Source organism: Phalacrocorax aristotelis, chromosome 6 (genome assembly GCF_949628215.1).
Source record: "Phalacrocorax aristotelis chromosome 6, bGulAri2.1, whole genome shotgun sequence".
Classification (NCBI taxonomy): Eukaryota; Metazoa; Chordata; class Aves; order Suliformes; family Phalacrocoracidae; genus Phalacrocorax; species Phalacrocorax aristotelis.
Window position 1 is genome coordinate 49,368,943 of NC_134281.1, and position 15,800 is coordinate 49,384,742.

Genomic DNA, 15,800 nt, shown 5'->3' on the forward strand with positions numbered 1-15,800 from the left:
AGGCTCTTCACCTTCCTTTCCATATCCAGTTCCACACTCTGTTGGTACAGGCACAGGTTCTAGGCCTCTGGCCATCAAGTGCAACCTTGCAAAGTTTTGTAATGCACAATCTAGCTGCCCAAAAACCTTTTTCAAGATGGAACCTGTAGGAGGACCCACCATCCAAAACCAGCAGAGATCACAGACAGACCATGGCTTTTGTTTTGGGGCTGATGTTAGCTGGATTATTGCCTTCAGCTCAGTGCATAGTTCTTGTGAGCTTGTAGTGAAAGGCATCTGTGCTGGAAAAACCTCAGACTCCAGCTGTCCCAATGTCTGTTGGGAATAGTTTTCCTCTGGCCTGCAGCCCTGTGGGATCTTCTACTCCTAAGGCAATACCAACATGTTCCATCATGGGGTGGAACAGCCTCTCCTTCTAGTGCATGCAGACATCACGGCAGTGCTGAGCCCTATCCCGTAGGCCTCCTGAAACAGCCTCTGGCGACCGTGGGAGCAGCATAGGCCAAGGGATTCGGTGAGCAAGTGGGTACCCCACAGCTATACATCCTCTTGTCATACCATTCCCCATCCCCATGCAGGGAAATCTTGTGATTTCAAGCTGTTTTTTCCCCTTCTCCCATTGTCCTCTCAGCCTACACAGGAAATAGGAGAGCAGCTATTTCCTTGCTGCTTTTGTTCAGCTGATTCCACAGCCCTTCCTTTCCAGCAGAGAACTTCCCGCAGTCCAGAAAGCCCTATAAACCTGATGCCCCAAAGTTCACTGGCCAACCTTCACCTTTTCCGTTTCCTGGTCAATCATTCTCCACTGCATGCTCCACTGAAGGTTGCTTTGCAGAGGTCAGCTTTGGACTTATAAACTGTATGTTGACCCAAGGCAGTGGTGCTGGGAAGAGGGACAGGTCTAGGGAAGCAGAGAAGGTCTCCTGCTCCTGCCTTGCTTTACTTTCTCACTCCATCCCTGGAGACCAGAAGACCACGTTATGATCCTGCAATCACTGAGACAGCTCCTGCCAGAGAGGGAGGTGAATCCTTCTGTTGCCCTTGCCCTGCTCTGTGGCTCAGCGGCAGCCGTGGTGGTCTGGAAATGGCTGGGCAAAAGGCATATCCAGAAGCAAATGGAAGAGGCTCGGAGGACCCGGGATGAGGGTGTGAAGAATATAGCAAAGGCTGTCCAGCAGTTCAGGGAGCAGGTAACCCATCCTTCTGGGGGGTCTGAGTCCCACCGGGGAGTCTGCTGATGTTTTTCTTCAAGTCCTCCTTCCGGCTCATGTGTCCATAGCTTTTATAATGAGATGTCCAGGGGAGATGTGGCAGCAGCCCTCAACAAGAGGAAAGGCTGCCTTGGGAGGAAGGGAGATCACTGCTTTCTTCAAGCTGGATGAGATGTGGTGGGAGTCTAGAGCCAGGGAGATGCGAATTACTCACTGGGAAGAGGTTTTGGACAACACAAGTGATGAAGCTCTGGACCTTCATTGATCCAAACCCCAGTTCTTTTGGGATCTAGAAACGTGTCTTGCCTCTATGGGTAGAAGCAAGAAAGCATTTTCCTCCTTGTAAGTCTAAGTTTACACATCTGTCCACACCCCTATATCTTTGTCTGTAAAACCTGGCTTCTGGATGGTTCTTGGAGAGTCCTAAAAAAGCTTTCACTTGGGTTCCCAGCAAGTGAGACCTCCCAGCCCAGCAGGCTGCCCAGAGGATGTTTGGCCTAACTTAATATTAATGAAGCACAGGGCATTCGGTGTCCCCTGGGAGCAACAAGGACATGACATGGGGATGAATGAGGCAGGCACCCAGCCAACATGGATGTGGCCCTGAATTTCTACTGTGACACTGCTTTCTAACCACCTTTCCTTCCTGCTCCATTTGCTTCTGAGTACTGCTTAAACCAGCTCATGTTTACACAGGTAATGTTCGTGGAGATAAAGCATACCAGCTACAAGTGATACATATCCTTACAATCGGTTTACTTAACTATATATACATCTATAAATATGATATAAAACCTTAAAAAAAAAGTTGGTGGTGCTGAGAACTGCCAGCCGTATTCACCTGAGTAGGCCTTACCCATCTGTGAGTCCTACTGACTTCTTTGCAGCTCGCTGGGCTTCAGCTATGAGATGTTTGCCCTCAGATGGGGCTGACACACACTGCCTGAGCCCATTCTGAGGGGTGATGGGCCAGCCTGAGACTTGTGTGCAAGGACTCCGGTACCTCCTGCCCAGGCTGGTGTTTGCTCAGCTGAGATTACCCACTGACCAAGAGGTAACTCCCACAGTGCCAGGACGAAGGCTCTGATGTGAGGCATTGCCTTGTCCTCTGATGCAGTGGATGCATGAGGCTCTTCTACACCTTCAGAGACAGCTGGTCTCCTCTGTTTGCATCATGTTCATGATATCCAAACTCAGGAAGAAACACTCAGCAACTCAAGGTCTGAACCCCCATGTGCAGGGTCTGCCTTCCCAGCAAGCTCTGTTGATAATGTTGACAAAACTTAAGAGACTTATCCCCTCTGAGCCAAAGGGTAACTGGAGCTGCTGTCCTGGCATCCCCTTCATCTTCCCCTTGCAGGTCCCCAGTGTCCAAACGGATGCCATCCTGTCCCTGCCCCTGCTGGAACTCGCTGGGAGGCTGCAGGAAGGGTCTCTGTCCCCCAAGACTGTCCTCTACACCTACTTAGAGAAGGTGAGTGCCTGTCTGCAGTGTGATGAGCAAATCACTTATGTTCTCCATGCCATGGTGTGTGGGCTGGTGGCTGAGAAGACTCGTTGGAGCTGGTGATTTTGACAAGTCTTTAATATAGCAGATACCAGGAGAAAGATATGAAAAGGCAGGGTTCTCTCTGCCTCCTGGGTCAGACCCATCACTGGATGGTGTTTTGAGATGGCTTGAGCTGGAATGCTCTGGTGTGGGAGTTACCATTCGTGTCAAGCCACTAGCCCTTGTTTTGAAGATCCAGGTAGCTACTGAATGCAGCTGTGTAACAATGTTGTTCTTAACTAACACCTATTCCTCCACATGTCTGGCAAAGGCCCTGGAAGTGACTCAGCAGACAAACTGCTTGCGACATTTTATCCCAGAGTGTGAGGAGCAGCTCCGGGAAATACAACAGCAGAGGGAGAAAGGGCTGCTCTATGGCATCCCTGTCAGCATCAAGGATCACATCGGCCACAAGGTGCTTCCCTTTCTGCCTGTGAGGTGTCCCATCATGAGCTGGGCTGGGTGGTGAAGTGGTGGGACACACAGAATGGGGAAGGGGCCTGATCCCTCCCAGCTTACACCACGGGAAGCCTGGCTGGGTCTGAGGCTGTGGCCCTACACCTCATTGCAGCTACAACCCTGGCAGTTAGAAGCCTCCATTGGCAAAAAGCCAAGGGGTGAATAGTTATACACCCAAATTATTGCTGCTTTGATATGTGAGACAGCACAGACTGGGCTGCATGGTTGTTTGGACCATAACTCAGACTTCTGCTCAGCGGTTTTTGCAGCATCAGGGATAAGAACATCACTCAGCTTCTAGAACATCACCAGTAGCAGGAACCATTAACCCTGAATCCCTGTTATGCTGTAGCCTGGCCACTAAGACCCTTAGCAAAGAGCTTGTGCATAAGACTCACCAGGGACGCCCCCTCCACAGACAAGCCCTGATGAGAATTGACCACACACTCCTGAGCTGAATTTGTTAGCCAGTCTCCTCCATGTTGACCTACCAACACTGTTAAGAGGGCTCTAAGCTCTAAGCAAGCCCCAAACACCAAGGCTAACTGAAAAAGGATCACACTCTGTTTTCCTGGGATGTATATTCCCTCCCTGAACATCCACTGGTGGCTTTACCTGGACAGCAGGACACTGGGTTTGATCCTGAGCTACTGCACCTATGAAGTTGCATCTGGGTCAGGGGAGAGAAACAGCATGAAAAAGAGCAAGGACAGGTTTGGGAGAAGCCTTAACCCTGTAAGTGCTTGGCAGCCATCTGCCAAGGATGGAAGGAGAGGCACTCCATGGCCCTTCATGCAAAGGCTTGCAAGGGAGTGGGTTAGTAGTCACCCCTCCACCTCCGGCAAAAGGGGACACCAGATCATCTGCAGGGAAACTGAGCTGACCACGTCCATCGTCACTTCTCCTCTCTGCAGGGGCATCTGTCAACCTGTGGGCTGGTGCAACGCCTGGGTACTCCGGTGCAGGAGGACAGCATCCTAGTCAAGGTTCTGAAGAGACAGGGGGCCATCCTATTTGCAATGACCAACGTGCCGCAATCCCTCTTCAAGTAACATACTTCATTAGAAATCTTTCTTCTGGTTGTGCTCCTGAAGATAAAATCCAGCCTGTAGGTCCCAGGAGCGGTTCCTTCCTGTCTCCTGAGATGTTGCCTGGATAAGTCCCTCTTCCATCAGCTGCCAACAATCTCAGTCCAACCGAAAATAACTATCAGATAAGATTAAGAGGAAAAAACACGCCATGACATAAGAAAAATGAAGTGCATTTGTGCATGGGAGGGAGAGAGGTGGCTCACGGGAACGAGCTGTGTCCAAGGGATTTATGGGATGGAAGGATGGGGTTGACTATGCCACATAAGCTCACTGCAAGGGACAGCCAACAAACCCCTGGCATTAGGCTGTTCCTGACAGCCCATTTACTGGTTTTCTTCTCCCCAGCTACGACTGCAGCAATCCCATCTTCGGCCAGACCTTGAACCCCTTCAACCACCAGAAGAGCCCCGGGGGCTCCTCGGGAGGGGAAGGAGCTCTGATCGCAGGGGGAGGCTCCATCCTGGGCATCGGCTCAGACGTCGGTGGCAGCATCCGCCTGCCGTCCAGCTTCTGCGGGCTGTGCGGGCTCAAACCCACAGCTGAAAGGCTCAGGTACGTTCTGGGGTCTGCCCTTCCCACACTGTAAGGAGCCTGCTAACTGACGAACTCAACAGAAGGGGCAAGGTACTCAGTGAGTACTTGGGGGGAAAGGAGAGGACAGTTTCTTAAAGGCTGGCTTGCTTTGCTCAAAACATCTCCCAAGAGGCAGTGTTGTTAGGTTTTGTGGGGAAATGGCCATGTTTTCATTGTAAATCCGTCCCAGAGTTAAAAGGAAAAGGGGTCTAAAGTGGTTAAATAATGCCAAAATGGAACATTTTGGTTAAACCAAAATTAAGATTTGTTGGGGTTTAGGGTTTGGGTTTTTTTTTATTTTGACCAAATTTTCTGTTTCACATTACTTAAATAAAATACTTTTAATAATTTCCTTCTGGTTCAGGTCCTGAACTGAAGACCCCGCTATGCTATTCAAATATATTGGGAATATCTCACCGTTATTGAAATGACAATATACTACTTTTTCTCTTCCCACAGCTTGTCTGGAGCAGGTGGGCCAGTCAGTGGGATCCTGGCAGGTACATGAATTTTTAATTTCTTTTCTGTATTTGCTGCAGAGTCCTATGTTCTCCTCTAGGCCTGAGGGAAGCCTGAGACAACCAAGATCTGTCTGGAGTCCCACTTAATTGCCTGATCATCCCTTGCAGCCAATGTGGCCATGCAGAGGGGCAGACCAGTGGTTGGTGCACCTGTTTGCTTAACGTGGACATTTGCTCTCATCCCACTCCAGTTCCTTGTGCGCTGGGGCCGATGGCAAGGGACGTGGACAGCCTAGCCCTGTGCATGAAGGCACTGCTCTGTGAGGAGATGTTCCGGCTGGACCCCACTGTGCCCCCCATCCCCTTTGATGAGGAGGTGAATCCTTAAGTCAGAAAGCCCTGGTTCTTTTGAGGGTGCTGCACACTCAATGTATGCATTCTTTAAGGATTCAGTTATCTCTACAACAGTTTCCAATGATGATTTCCAACTGGTTTCCAGTAACTTGTTAGGTCTCTTTGAGAGCACAATTCATAATTATTTGCAAAAATATGTTAATAAGTAGTTGTCCTTTCTGCCTTCTCAGCTGGTGTATGTCTTATCAGATTGAGAGACACCAGAGAAGAGTGGGGAGGAAGGCAACACCAGGAGCAAAAAGCTGGAGATTTTTAGGGGAAGATAAGACAGGATTGGAAACTCCTGCAGCAAATCTTTTGACTGAGGACATTTCCTTTCCCTCTGTGGCAGATTAATTTCGGGAGGTTTTTCCACCTCCATCCTTTGTAGCAATGGTTGAATCTACTGGTTTTGAGTGGCTGTGCTCTATCTGAAGGGAGGGATGAAGGGGAGGCTGGAGAAAAAGGTGGAGGAGGACATTTGGAAAGGGTAACCTATGGAAACTATAAGCAGCAAACCAGAAAATTAGTTACTCCCTAACATTTGGAGCTTTTATCCCCTTCTGCAGTGAGATTCAGCATGGGGGCAGTACTACCCCCAGCAGGGTTGGAAATGCTTAACTGGTGGCTCTTTGCTCCAGGTGTACTCCAGCTCTGCTCCCCTGCGGGTCGGGTACTACGACACAGACGGCTACTTCCCACTGCCCCCTTGCATGCGGCGGGCGGTGCAGGAAACCAGGGGGGCTCTGCAGGCAGCCGGTCACCAGGTGAGCACAACCACCCCATGTTCTTTTCCCCAGCGTGTCCCCAGCTTTGCTCCTTGCTGCTGAAATCACCCTTCAGAGACCAGATATAGCCCCCAAGCCCAGTTGTGGGATAAATGGCCTGCCAGAGGTACAGGATTAAGTTACCACAGCCACGTAACACAATGCAGACACACACCTACCCAGGGTAGCAGTGCATCTCATGGGGAATCAGCACTAGCAATTAGTAAGCTTATATCTTCAAGAGGCCAGGGGTGTCATGACTCCATCTCTGATCTGGTGGCTGCAGTTCACACCAGACAGCAGCATCCGTAAAGTGCTGCATTTGACTCTGGAAGGTTGCCCTGGCATTTTCTAGGTTTGTGATCCCCAGCAGGGCTGAAAGGTGTTTTTCCCTTTCCTCCCCAATGTCCATGGAGACTTCTGACCTTCCTGGACCACTGAGGGAAAAGGACTGTGGGAGATGGGATGCGAAACACCTTTCTCTCCCTATGGAAACATGCTAGTGGTGCTCTTCATAGCAAAGTGAATCCATGTCTGAGCAGGTGTCGATTCTGCTGGGACAGGTGGGAAACTGGTGCAGTTTCTGGCTCAGTGACTGTCTGGAGGAAAAAACAAGTTCTGGAGAGATATCAGAGCTGAGCCAAATGACCGTCAGGGAGCAATAATCCCATGGGGAAATGCCTGGGCTGCTAAAGGGTTGAACCAGGGCCTCTGTTGGCGTCTGGAGCCCAGGGAGGTGCTGCTGTGCCTTTGAAGTATATCCACAGCCGGGCCTTGGAATTTATTCACATCCCCAGGCTGCCACGTAATCTTGTGTTTTGGTGCAGCTGGTGCCCTTTTCTCCACCTCGGATAAACTATGTCATGACTGAGCTGTTTTTGAAGACCTTTTTTGCTGATGGAGGCGATGCTTGGTTGGACTTGTTGTAAGTAGCAGTCCTCTGGCAGCAGTGCTGTAAAACACCTCCATCCCCATGCCCATGAGCACAATGCACAGGCAAAATGAGCCCATCTCTCACACCCTAAACAGGAGATACTCAGGTTTCTGAGAAAGGGCAAACAGCTTCTCTGGCATGATTCCCTCCTCTTATCATCTCTCAGCACAGGAGATATTGTAGATCCAAGCTTGAAACCACAGGTGAATAGCTGTAAGATCCCGAGGCTGGGGAAGAAGCTGCTGGCTCTGATCCTTAAACCTCTGGTGAGTACCGGGACTCAGGCTCAAAGCAGAGTGGTGTCACCAAGGCCTTGAGATGCTTGGAAGCGTGATGGTACCTTTAACTAGAAACACTGGGGTTTCAGGCCAAGGCACAAGCCATGACTTTGGAAGGTCTTTTCTAGACCCCTGCTGGGATGTATCCAGTGCAAAGGGAAATGAGAGAAGGACCAGCCAAGAGCTGTGAAAGGGTAATGCAGAGCCCACAGCAAGTGGTTCTTCAAACGCTAGACCTAGTTTCTGACAGATTAATGCATTGGGATTACTACACCAGAGGGACTCGAGTTTGAAGCCTCCCAAAGCTCACATCTTCATGGGGGTGCCTGGTGATTAATAAAAGAAGGTCCTCACTGTAGTCCTTTCACCAGGTGAGCATCATTTGTAGGGCTTCTTTCCTCCATCGTCCATTTTCTCTGCCTCTCTGCCCAGCTGGGTTGTTCTCAGCTGCCAGTATCAAAAAGGTGGCAGTGAGTAGGAAGCAATCAAAGTGCTTGTAGGGGTCTTGTTTCTGTGAGATACCAAGCTAAAAAAAGGTTGATTTATCAAAAATAATGAAAGGCAACTTGGTTCAAGTCAGTGCATTCCCGTGTGAGATGGAAATATTGGGCTGTAAGAAACAAATTGGGAACCAACAACCAGAAGTTGGAAACAAAGTAAAATCAGAACCATGAGGAGCCTTTTTAAATATTATCCTTCACTTTCAGTGCAGCATCCCCAGGGATGGGGTCAGGATGGGACCAGGGGTTTCCCACGATAGCACAAATTACTGCACGCCTCTGTCATGTCCCTAACAGCAACCTCTTGTCTTTCCAGTTTCCCCGCCTGGCTGACTATCTGAGTGCCTTGGGTGGAATGAGGTAAGACCGCATCATCCCCAGCGATGTCCATGAAAATGAACGGTACCTTCTCCTCTAAGTGTTCATGTGGGAGCGAGGACTGGATTCATAACAGACTCTGACCTGCTCTGTGCAGGGGCTGTCCCTCCATCTTGAACATGGCTTCAGCCTTTAAGAACACACCTCCCCAGTATTGTAGTGTCCCTACTGTTATGCTGAAAGGATTGAGGGACTTGGATGGATAAGGTCATACAGAAAGCATGTATCATTTTATGTAATTGCTAAAATCACCGTGGTTTATCAACCTGGAGGATTTAAGTACTTCCTCCTCCTCTTAAAGCTTAAAAATGTTGCTACAATTTCCACTTGCAGGTCAGTGAAGGAGATGTGGAATCATCACCACGAAATAGAGGTATGTTTTGAGGACTTTCCTCTCTGGAATCATACTACAAGTTGAGGCTTTATGGCAAGTGCCAGGCTGGAGGGTCATAGGTTAGGAAAGGGGTTGTGCAAGGGAGTGCTGCAGAGGAGACAAGACTGCGGAAAAGGCGCAAAAGAGACATAGTAATGGGGTAGATGGGCTTTTGGGTCAACCCAGATAGGACCTTATCAGTTGTCCACAGTGTTCATGCTCAAGTGCCCATGTTCGAAGGTCCCAGCACAACAAAGGCTGTCCTGGGAGTGGGGACAGCTAAAGAGGGACCTTTCCAATTCCTGGCCACAGTCTGGCCACATGCTGTGGAGGCAGACACTTACACGCTCCCCTGCCTCTTCCCTCAAGCACTGCTGCCTCCTTGGCCATACCAGAGCCTGGTGCATACCCTGGAGAAGCTGAGAGGCTCCAGGCATGGACATGGCCTCCATGTCATTTCCCCTCTCCTCCCCAAGGTGTACCGCACTGAGTTCATCACCCAGTGGAGGGAACTCCAGCTGGACGTTGTGCTGTGTCCTGTCCTGGGGCCTGCCTTCACCACGGGATACCCTGGGAAACTCCTCAGTAAGTGAGTCTGGGACCTTCCTGGGAAGGCAGAGGACCACAGTGGTTGAGACTGGACAGGTATGTCCACTACCATGGAGCTTCATTGCGCACCTAAGCATTTTACGGGCATTAGGAAGCAAAAATAACTACCATAAAGCTATCTGAGCAGATGGAGACAGACACATGGATGAAGCGATCTGATGGCAGTTGTTTCTTGCAGTAGAACTTGGACCTGCAGACAACCAGCCCTGTGCAATCCCTCCTCCCAGCAGCAGCTGGTTCTCAGGGGCTCCAGTGAACGCATAATGTGTAAGTTTGAAGAAGATAGGAGGCTCTGACTTCCTGCATTCTCTCTTCTGCTTCTCTCAGCTGCCATCTCCTCTACAATGCTGTACAACATCTTGAACTTCCCTGCTGGGGTTGTACCCGTCAGCACGGTGACAGAAGCTGATGAGGAAGAGCTAAAGCTTTATCGAGGGTGCTGTGATGACCCCTGGGACCGGACGCTGAAACAGGTATGCAACATGGAAAGTGGTGGAGCAAAGACTGCTGATGGATGTTCAAGTAAGTTTCACTGAAATCAGGGGCTCCTAAATGTCTCCATCAATATGGGCACAGTGCAGAAAAAATTCACCTCTTCTTTATATACCACTTGCAAATCCCTTTTCTCCTAAGCCCCCAAAAATGTAGGTCACTAAGGTTTGGGGGAACTGGGGGAGCACCCCCAGGCTGGATTATAGGCTGAAACCAGAAAGGAGCCATGCAGCAAGGCTTCTCTGAGTAGGTCCTTGGCAGCCACAGCCCACAGTACAGCACTGCACTTTCCTCCTGCTCCGTGACACCTTTGCCAGGCCCAGGCTGTCAGCAGAGCGTGGCTTATGAATGAGGATGCTGAAGGAAAAGGGATCTGGCTGCAAGACAGATCAAAGCAGAGCTGGCTAGGGGGTGGGGGTGAGTGTCTTAAACATGCTGCTCAATATTTGGCAACCATTTCTATCACAAGAACAGCAAGACCCTCCCCTCTGCCCCAGTGCAATAATGCTGTTTGAATGGCAGGGCTCAGCCTCCAACCTTCCCACTCTCTGGGACAAGCCACGTGCCTAAACCAAGTTTCCAAAAGCTGCTGAAGGTCTGAGCACCCAGGGTAACCCCTCATCATTTGTGCCCCCGCTGCAGGCTGTGGCGGGAGCCACGGGTCTGCCCGTGGCTGTGCAGTGCGTGGCCTTGCCATGGCGGGAGGAGCTGTGCCTCCGGTTCATGAAGGAGGTGGAGACCCTCAGCCATGAGAAGAGAGCGGCATAGCCCCCACAGTCCCACACCTGCAAGGCCAGAGGTGACGTGAAAGGGACATCACTTTGCAACCAGCAGTGCAGAGATTACAGCGAGAAGGGAAGGAGGAAGGAAAAGCCGTTTCCTGACCCTGCTCCTTGCCAGTAAGCACGGATCCTGTAAGAAACCAAGATGTCATGCAGAGGGCAGGACTGGCTTAAGCTTGGTTCAAATGATGATAAATCTATGAACTGCACCTTTCTGGTGGATGGGAGTTCACCCTCGTTTTCATCTATGCTGCCTCTTGCAGAAGCAGGGTGGTGCTGAGAGAAAAGGATTACAAAAGCTCAATAGTATTTTCTTGCTGGCACTGGAGTAACTTTATATGGGTGTAACTATGGGCTGCCCTGTAAGGAATACAGCCGTGTCTACCCTCCCCATCACTGTATTTTACTCACAAAAATAAAAATGTAGCTATTAAGCAACTCTTTTCATAAACTCCAGTAATCCTTCACTAATGGCTATGATTACATGAATGCATAGTTATTACTCAAAACCCTACAAACACCTTCCCACTGAACATTAAATGGCATCTAGCATGGGAGTGTTCACACCCTCCCTGTCAACCATAGCCTTCCTGTCTGTAAGGGATGGCATTTACACAGCACCAAGCTTTCCACCACCACATCTCAAGCATCCCAAGCACATTTCCACCTCACAGCAGGGCCATTCTTAGGAACCTCTTATTTCAGGACCTCAGGCTGCTCTTTCTGCAGGTGGGAGATAAGCAGAGACAGATGAAATTCGATTATGCAGAAAGGCTGAGATCCCCAGATGGTGTTTGTTAACCCAAACCTGCTCATGTAGGATCAAAGCAGTCAGAAGGGAGGGAGAGAGCAGCATCCACACAGGGTCATTTACCCCATCCCGAGATGGATGGATAAATCACTCCCTCTGATAAGATATCTCTCTCTTTCCTAGATTAAACACCTCAGTCACAAACAGAGAAATATTTAGATTCCACAGCAGGTCTTATTTATTCTCCATGTCTGCAGTAAAAGAGCAGACTTCCTTTGGGACATTTTAAAAAGAAAAATAAATATAAAGCAGTTTTGCCTTCCCTGGGCATTTGGGGTATTTCCTGATAGCCAGCAGACATAGTCTGTCACCCCTCCTACATCCGACGTAATTTGCAGAAATACATAGGTCCGAAGTTGGCTGTGAGGTGAGGCAGAACAAGCTCCCCCAGCCGGCAATCTGGGAAGAAGGAAAACGTGTCCTGGAAGAGTGTCCGAAAGTGGCTCAAGTCCTCAACGTGGATACTGATGTCAAACTGGGTTTCTGCAATTTCTACCGCTCTCTCGATCACATATTCATTCTGCAACGGGGAGAGGGAGCATGTAGAATACACCACCTCTCCTCCTGGCTTGGTAGCGAGGATCCCAGCCCTGCAGGCAAGATGAACACGCACACCGTCACAGAAAGAAGAGGACTGTGTGGGACACTAGCATTCGCACCCACTGAAATTGGGAAGCCAGCACGTAACTCATAGGTGAGAGACAGATCTCCTTGAACTACACAGGCTCAGCAGTCTCACTGTGTCACTGCAGCTTGAGGACCTTTTCAGACCAGGGCAATACGGGTCAAACAGATGCTTAGATTGATGAAGTACATAACATGGGATAGATGCTACTAGAGAACAGCTGGAAGGAGTAATCCTGCACTCACCTCTAAGGGAATGGCATAAGAGTACATACAGGGGAAGAGACTCTCACAGTTCAGGGTCTGCCATGGGACTCTAATCTGTTTCCTTACTGCCCCAGCTCACCGTAATCCCATCCAGCCTTCCCAGTGAACTGGGGTGACAAAGCGTCCCCATGTCTTCCCATGTTGTGGGAGATGTGGACACTCAGGAATCCTCCAGGGCTGACGGCTGGGACCCAGATCATCACACAGAAGGACAACACTAGGCCCACCTTGTTCCTTAGACCCTCCTCCCTACCTCCTGTGGCTACTGCTGGGGACAGGAAGAACATTTGATCTAACCAAGAACATCTGCACCTTCTTACACTTATTGTGATTTGATGTGTTCAGCTATTGCCATTCCAGAAAACCATGCATGGTTTCCACACTTCCCAGGTGGGGACACATAAATTAAGATGAGGTTTCCATGCTGGCCATGGAGAGCTGCTACCATAACACAGAGAGTACCACCACACAGCATGGAGCTCACTCACATCAGCAGCTGCAGCTGCAGCATGGGCAACATCTGACGCTCCTTGGTTCGCCTCTTGTGGAAGATGTTGTTGTCGTCCTCCATTGCAGAATGCCGGTCTGTCGTGCAGGGCACATCCACCAGAACCTGGAGCAGCAGAGGTCCTGCATCAGTCCTGGGCCCAGGCCAAGCTCAGCGAGTCTCCTCATGCAACCTGCCCCTTGCCCAGCTCCTCCGCCCTTGCCGCGCACCAAGCAGTTCTCAGTACCTTGCCTAGCTGATGCTGCCCGAGCGCAGGTGTGCACCTGCACTGAACTGTGACTCGTCTGGCTGCTTTTGCGTTTCAGGAACGTGCAAACAGACACAGACATGGTGGACAACATCACACTCCGTGTGTCTCCCTGGTAGGTGTTACTGCAGCACCTATGGCTGCAATGACCCATGGCCAAAGCTTCTGCAGTGCCTCCCAAAGGAACAAACCCAGCTCCCACACCTGGGCATGGCTGAGAAACAAGAATTATCTAACCTTCACATTTAACCCCTTCCAGGTGATGGATTAGTACAAGATTTTAAAGGAGTATTACGCAGGTAAATAAAGGTACAGCTCTGGATGCCCATATGCACCAGATCCTGCAGGAAGGGTGTAGCTGGGGGAAATACGTGGCTTAGTCTTTTCTTTCTCTGCATTTAAGATTATGGAAAACTATACAATTATACTGTAGGATAAGCTGCTGTCTTCCTCTGAAACAGGAAGAAAGTGAACTAGGTGGGTTATCTTCATCAGTTCCCAATCACCTACCTTATGGAAGGTGCCACCTTGCAGCTGCCCCCAGTCCCTTCCATCGCAGGACGTGACACTCACAGTTTCCCTGATTTCTTTGGGAACATAGCTATGGAGAATCTGGTGCAGCCTCTTTGTCCGGGAAATGGAGACGTCATTGGCTGCCAGACGCCCTGAAAGGACAAAACAGGCACACTGGGAACGTCACTTTTGCAAAAACACAACTGATTCCCAACTCTTACAACCAGAAATTAGCAACGGTCAGTCATTAACGGGGACAGCACGTTCCTCCAGCCCTGCTTTCACTCGGGGATTAGGAACACCCACCTCCACTTACCACAAATCCCAGTCTGCAGCAAAGCCAGAGTCTTGCCACCAGGAGCTGCACAGAGGTCAAGGACAAGGTCATCTGGCCGCACGTTGAGCGCCAGGACGGGCAGGAGAGATGCTGCATCTATGAGGTAATAGTCGAGGAGCCCCAGAGTGTCTGGCCTGGAAATCACCAGTTTGCATAAAAAGAGCAAACGTTCAAGGGGAAAAGAAAACAAGAGCTGGACGTGAGGACGGGGACATACAGAAGCAGCGGGTGCTCACACACGTGCAGCCCCCAAGGCTGGCAAGGACAGTGGGCGATCTGTCCCATGGATGTCTCACCGTGCAGGGCGAAAGCGCGTGATGTCGCCCCTGGGGAAGGTGTAACACTTGATGTTGGAAGTGATGGAGGCACGAAGCAGAGGTGACATCTCCGCCTGAGTCACTGTCTCTGCCCGCATCGCTGTCCTGCCCTCGCCAGACCCCTCCTGGGACCTGCTTTCCCCTCTCCCCACTTCCTCTGCCGCTGCAGCCTGCTGCGATCGCTGTGCCTTTTTGCGGGCTTCGGAAACAATATCGGTGGCATTCAGCAGCTCCAGCTCTTGGGGGACATGGTCAACAGCAGAGAAGTTGTTGAGGAGGGCGCCGTACTTCTGCTCGCAGAGCAGGCTGGCGCGGACAGAGGGCCACAGGTCCTTCAGCTGCAGGCTGTAGTTCACATCGAAGTGGTGCAGGGCCAGCCGTGTGGGCGGGATGCGGGGAGCCGTGGCAGCCTTGGGGAAAAAATATCAGAGATATTAAAAGACAAAATATCTCAACACCCCGGTGACCCGCCAGCCTCAATGTTTTACCAGGAGAATTCAGCGCTGGGTTCTGTGCTGCCAAAAGTCCCTGGGGCTCTGCTGCAGCCCCAGAAAGTGACTGTGCCCCGACATCTAAGAGCTGGTGGTCCCCTGGGGAGGGTTCAGGACTGGGAATGGCCAGATCGGGCTGGGGGCACAGGGTGGGCATGCGAGGAGGGGAACGGCTGTGTTCAGAGCAGTGTAACGGGGGTGTAATGGGGGTACTAAAGGGTGCAATGAGAGGTGCAAGGGCTGAAATGAGATTAGACAGGTGCAACAGCAATGTAACCGGGGTAAAATGGGGAGGCAGAGGGGGTGCAACGAGGTGTGGAACGGGGCAGAAGAGGTATAAGGAAGGTGGGATGGAGGAGAGGGGAGGTAGGAAGGGGTGTAGCGGAGGCATAACCCGAGTGTAACGGGGAACAGGGAGACTGGAGGGCGCAGCGGAGGAGGGATCAAAGATAAGAAGGGTTGTGGGGGGACAAAGAGGGTGCAGTCAGGTGCAGAAGGGTTAGCGGGGAGAAAAGAGGGGGTGCAACGCGGTACAAGAGGGGAAAGGGGGGTTGGGCAGCCCGCACGGCGGGGACGTGCTCACCCACTTCTCCTTGTACCGGTAGCGGCGCGGCCCCGCTCCCAGCCCCGGCGGCGGCGTCCCCCGCCGCAACAGCGCTGCCGCCGCCCGCCCGCGCCCGCCCAGCGCCGCCATCGCCCGCGCCCGCCGCCTTCCGGGGCGGCACCGGCACCGGGGCGGGCCCCGCACGCACCGCCCCCCCGGGCCCCGCGGGAACGACCCCCGCGTGGGGTCCCCGGCCGCGGGGGCCGAGCAGCCGCTGCAAGGCGGGGAGGG

The 15,800-nt window shown here is 51.3% G+C and overlaps 2 protein-coding genes across 4 annotated transcripts; one reads left to right on the forward strand and one right to left on the reverse strand.

The window, feature by feature from the left end:
- The first annotated feature begins 820 nt into the window (after nt 1-820).
- On the forward strand, nt 821-11,290 carry LOC142059200 (vitamin D3 hydroxylase-associated protein-like). Of its 2 annotated transcripts, XM_075097716.1 has the most exons (15): nt 821-1,190; nt 2,572-2,685; nt 3,032-3,175; nt 4,134-4,267; nt 4,656-4,862; nt 5,343-5,383; nt 5,596-5,720; nt 6,379-6,504; nt 7,332-7,429; nt 7,605-7,704; nt 8,533-8,576; nt 8,928-8,967; nt 9,444-9,552; nt 9,904-10,049; nt 10,711-11,290. In XM_075097716.1, the coding sequence occupies exons 1-15, from the start codon at nt 981-983 to the stop codon at nt 10,834-10,836; spliced, it is 1,764 nt and encodes a 587-aa protein (XP_074953817.1). In that variant the 5' UTR covers nt 821-980; the 3' UTR covers nt 10,837-11,290. The 2 variants fall into 2 exon arrangements, with proteins under 2 accessions (XP_074953817.1, XP_074953818.1); XM_075097717.1 differs by lacking the exons at nt 9,444-9,552; nt 10,711-11,290 and having other exon boundaries at nt 9,904-10,033.
- Nucleotides 11,291-11,815: 525 nt separating this feature from the next.
- On the reverse strand, nt 11,816-15,693 carry NSUN4 (NOP2/Sun RNA methyltransferase 4). 2 transcript variants are annotated; one of them, XM_075097719.1, is made up of 6 exons: nt 15,549-15,693; nt 14,454-14,884; nt 14,137-14,291; nt 13,818-13,972; nt 13,041-13,165; nt 11,816-12,181 (listed from the first exon to the last, which is right to left on the reverse strand). In XM_075097719.1, exons 1-6 carry the CDS (start codon nt 15,657-15,659, stop codon nt 12,169-12,171), a joined length of 990 nt encoding a protein of 329 aa, XP_074953820.1. In that variant the 5' UTR covers nt 15,660-15,693; the 3' UTR covers nt 11,816-12,168. The 2 variants fall into 2 exon arrangements, with proteins under 2 accessions (XP_074953820.1, XP_074953819.1); XM_075097718.1 differs by having other exon boundaries at nt 11,816-12,251.
- Between the last annotated feature and the right edge of the window lie 107 nt (nt 15,694-15,800).

Coding starts and splice junctions, on each gene's coding strand:
- LOC142059200 (XM_075097716.1), top strand. CDS start 981: ATGATCCTGCAATCACTGAGACAGCTCCTGCCAGAGAGGGAGGTGAAT. Junction 5,384..5,595: donor AGTCAGTGGGATCCTGGCAG/GTACATGAATTT, acceptor ATCCCACTCCAG/TTCCTTGTGCGCTGGGGCCG. Junction 7,430..7,604: donor GATGCTTGGTTGGACTTGTT/GTAAGTAGCAGT, acceptor ATCATCTCTCAG/CACAGGAGATATTGTAGATC.
- NSUN4 (XM_075097718.1), bottom strand. CDS start 15,659: ATGGCGGCGCTGGGCGGGCGCGGGCGGGCGGCGGCAGCGCTGTTGCGG. Junction 13,973..14,136: donor GCTGCAGACTGGGATTTGTG/GTAAGTGGAGGT, acceptor TTGTCCTTTCAG/GGCGTCTGGCAGCCAATGAC. Junction 13,166..13,817: donor AAGGTGGCACCTTCCATAAG/GTAGGTGATTGG, acceptor CTGCTGCTCCAG/GTTCTGGTGGATGTGCCCTG.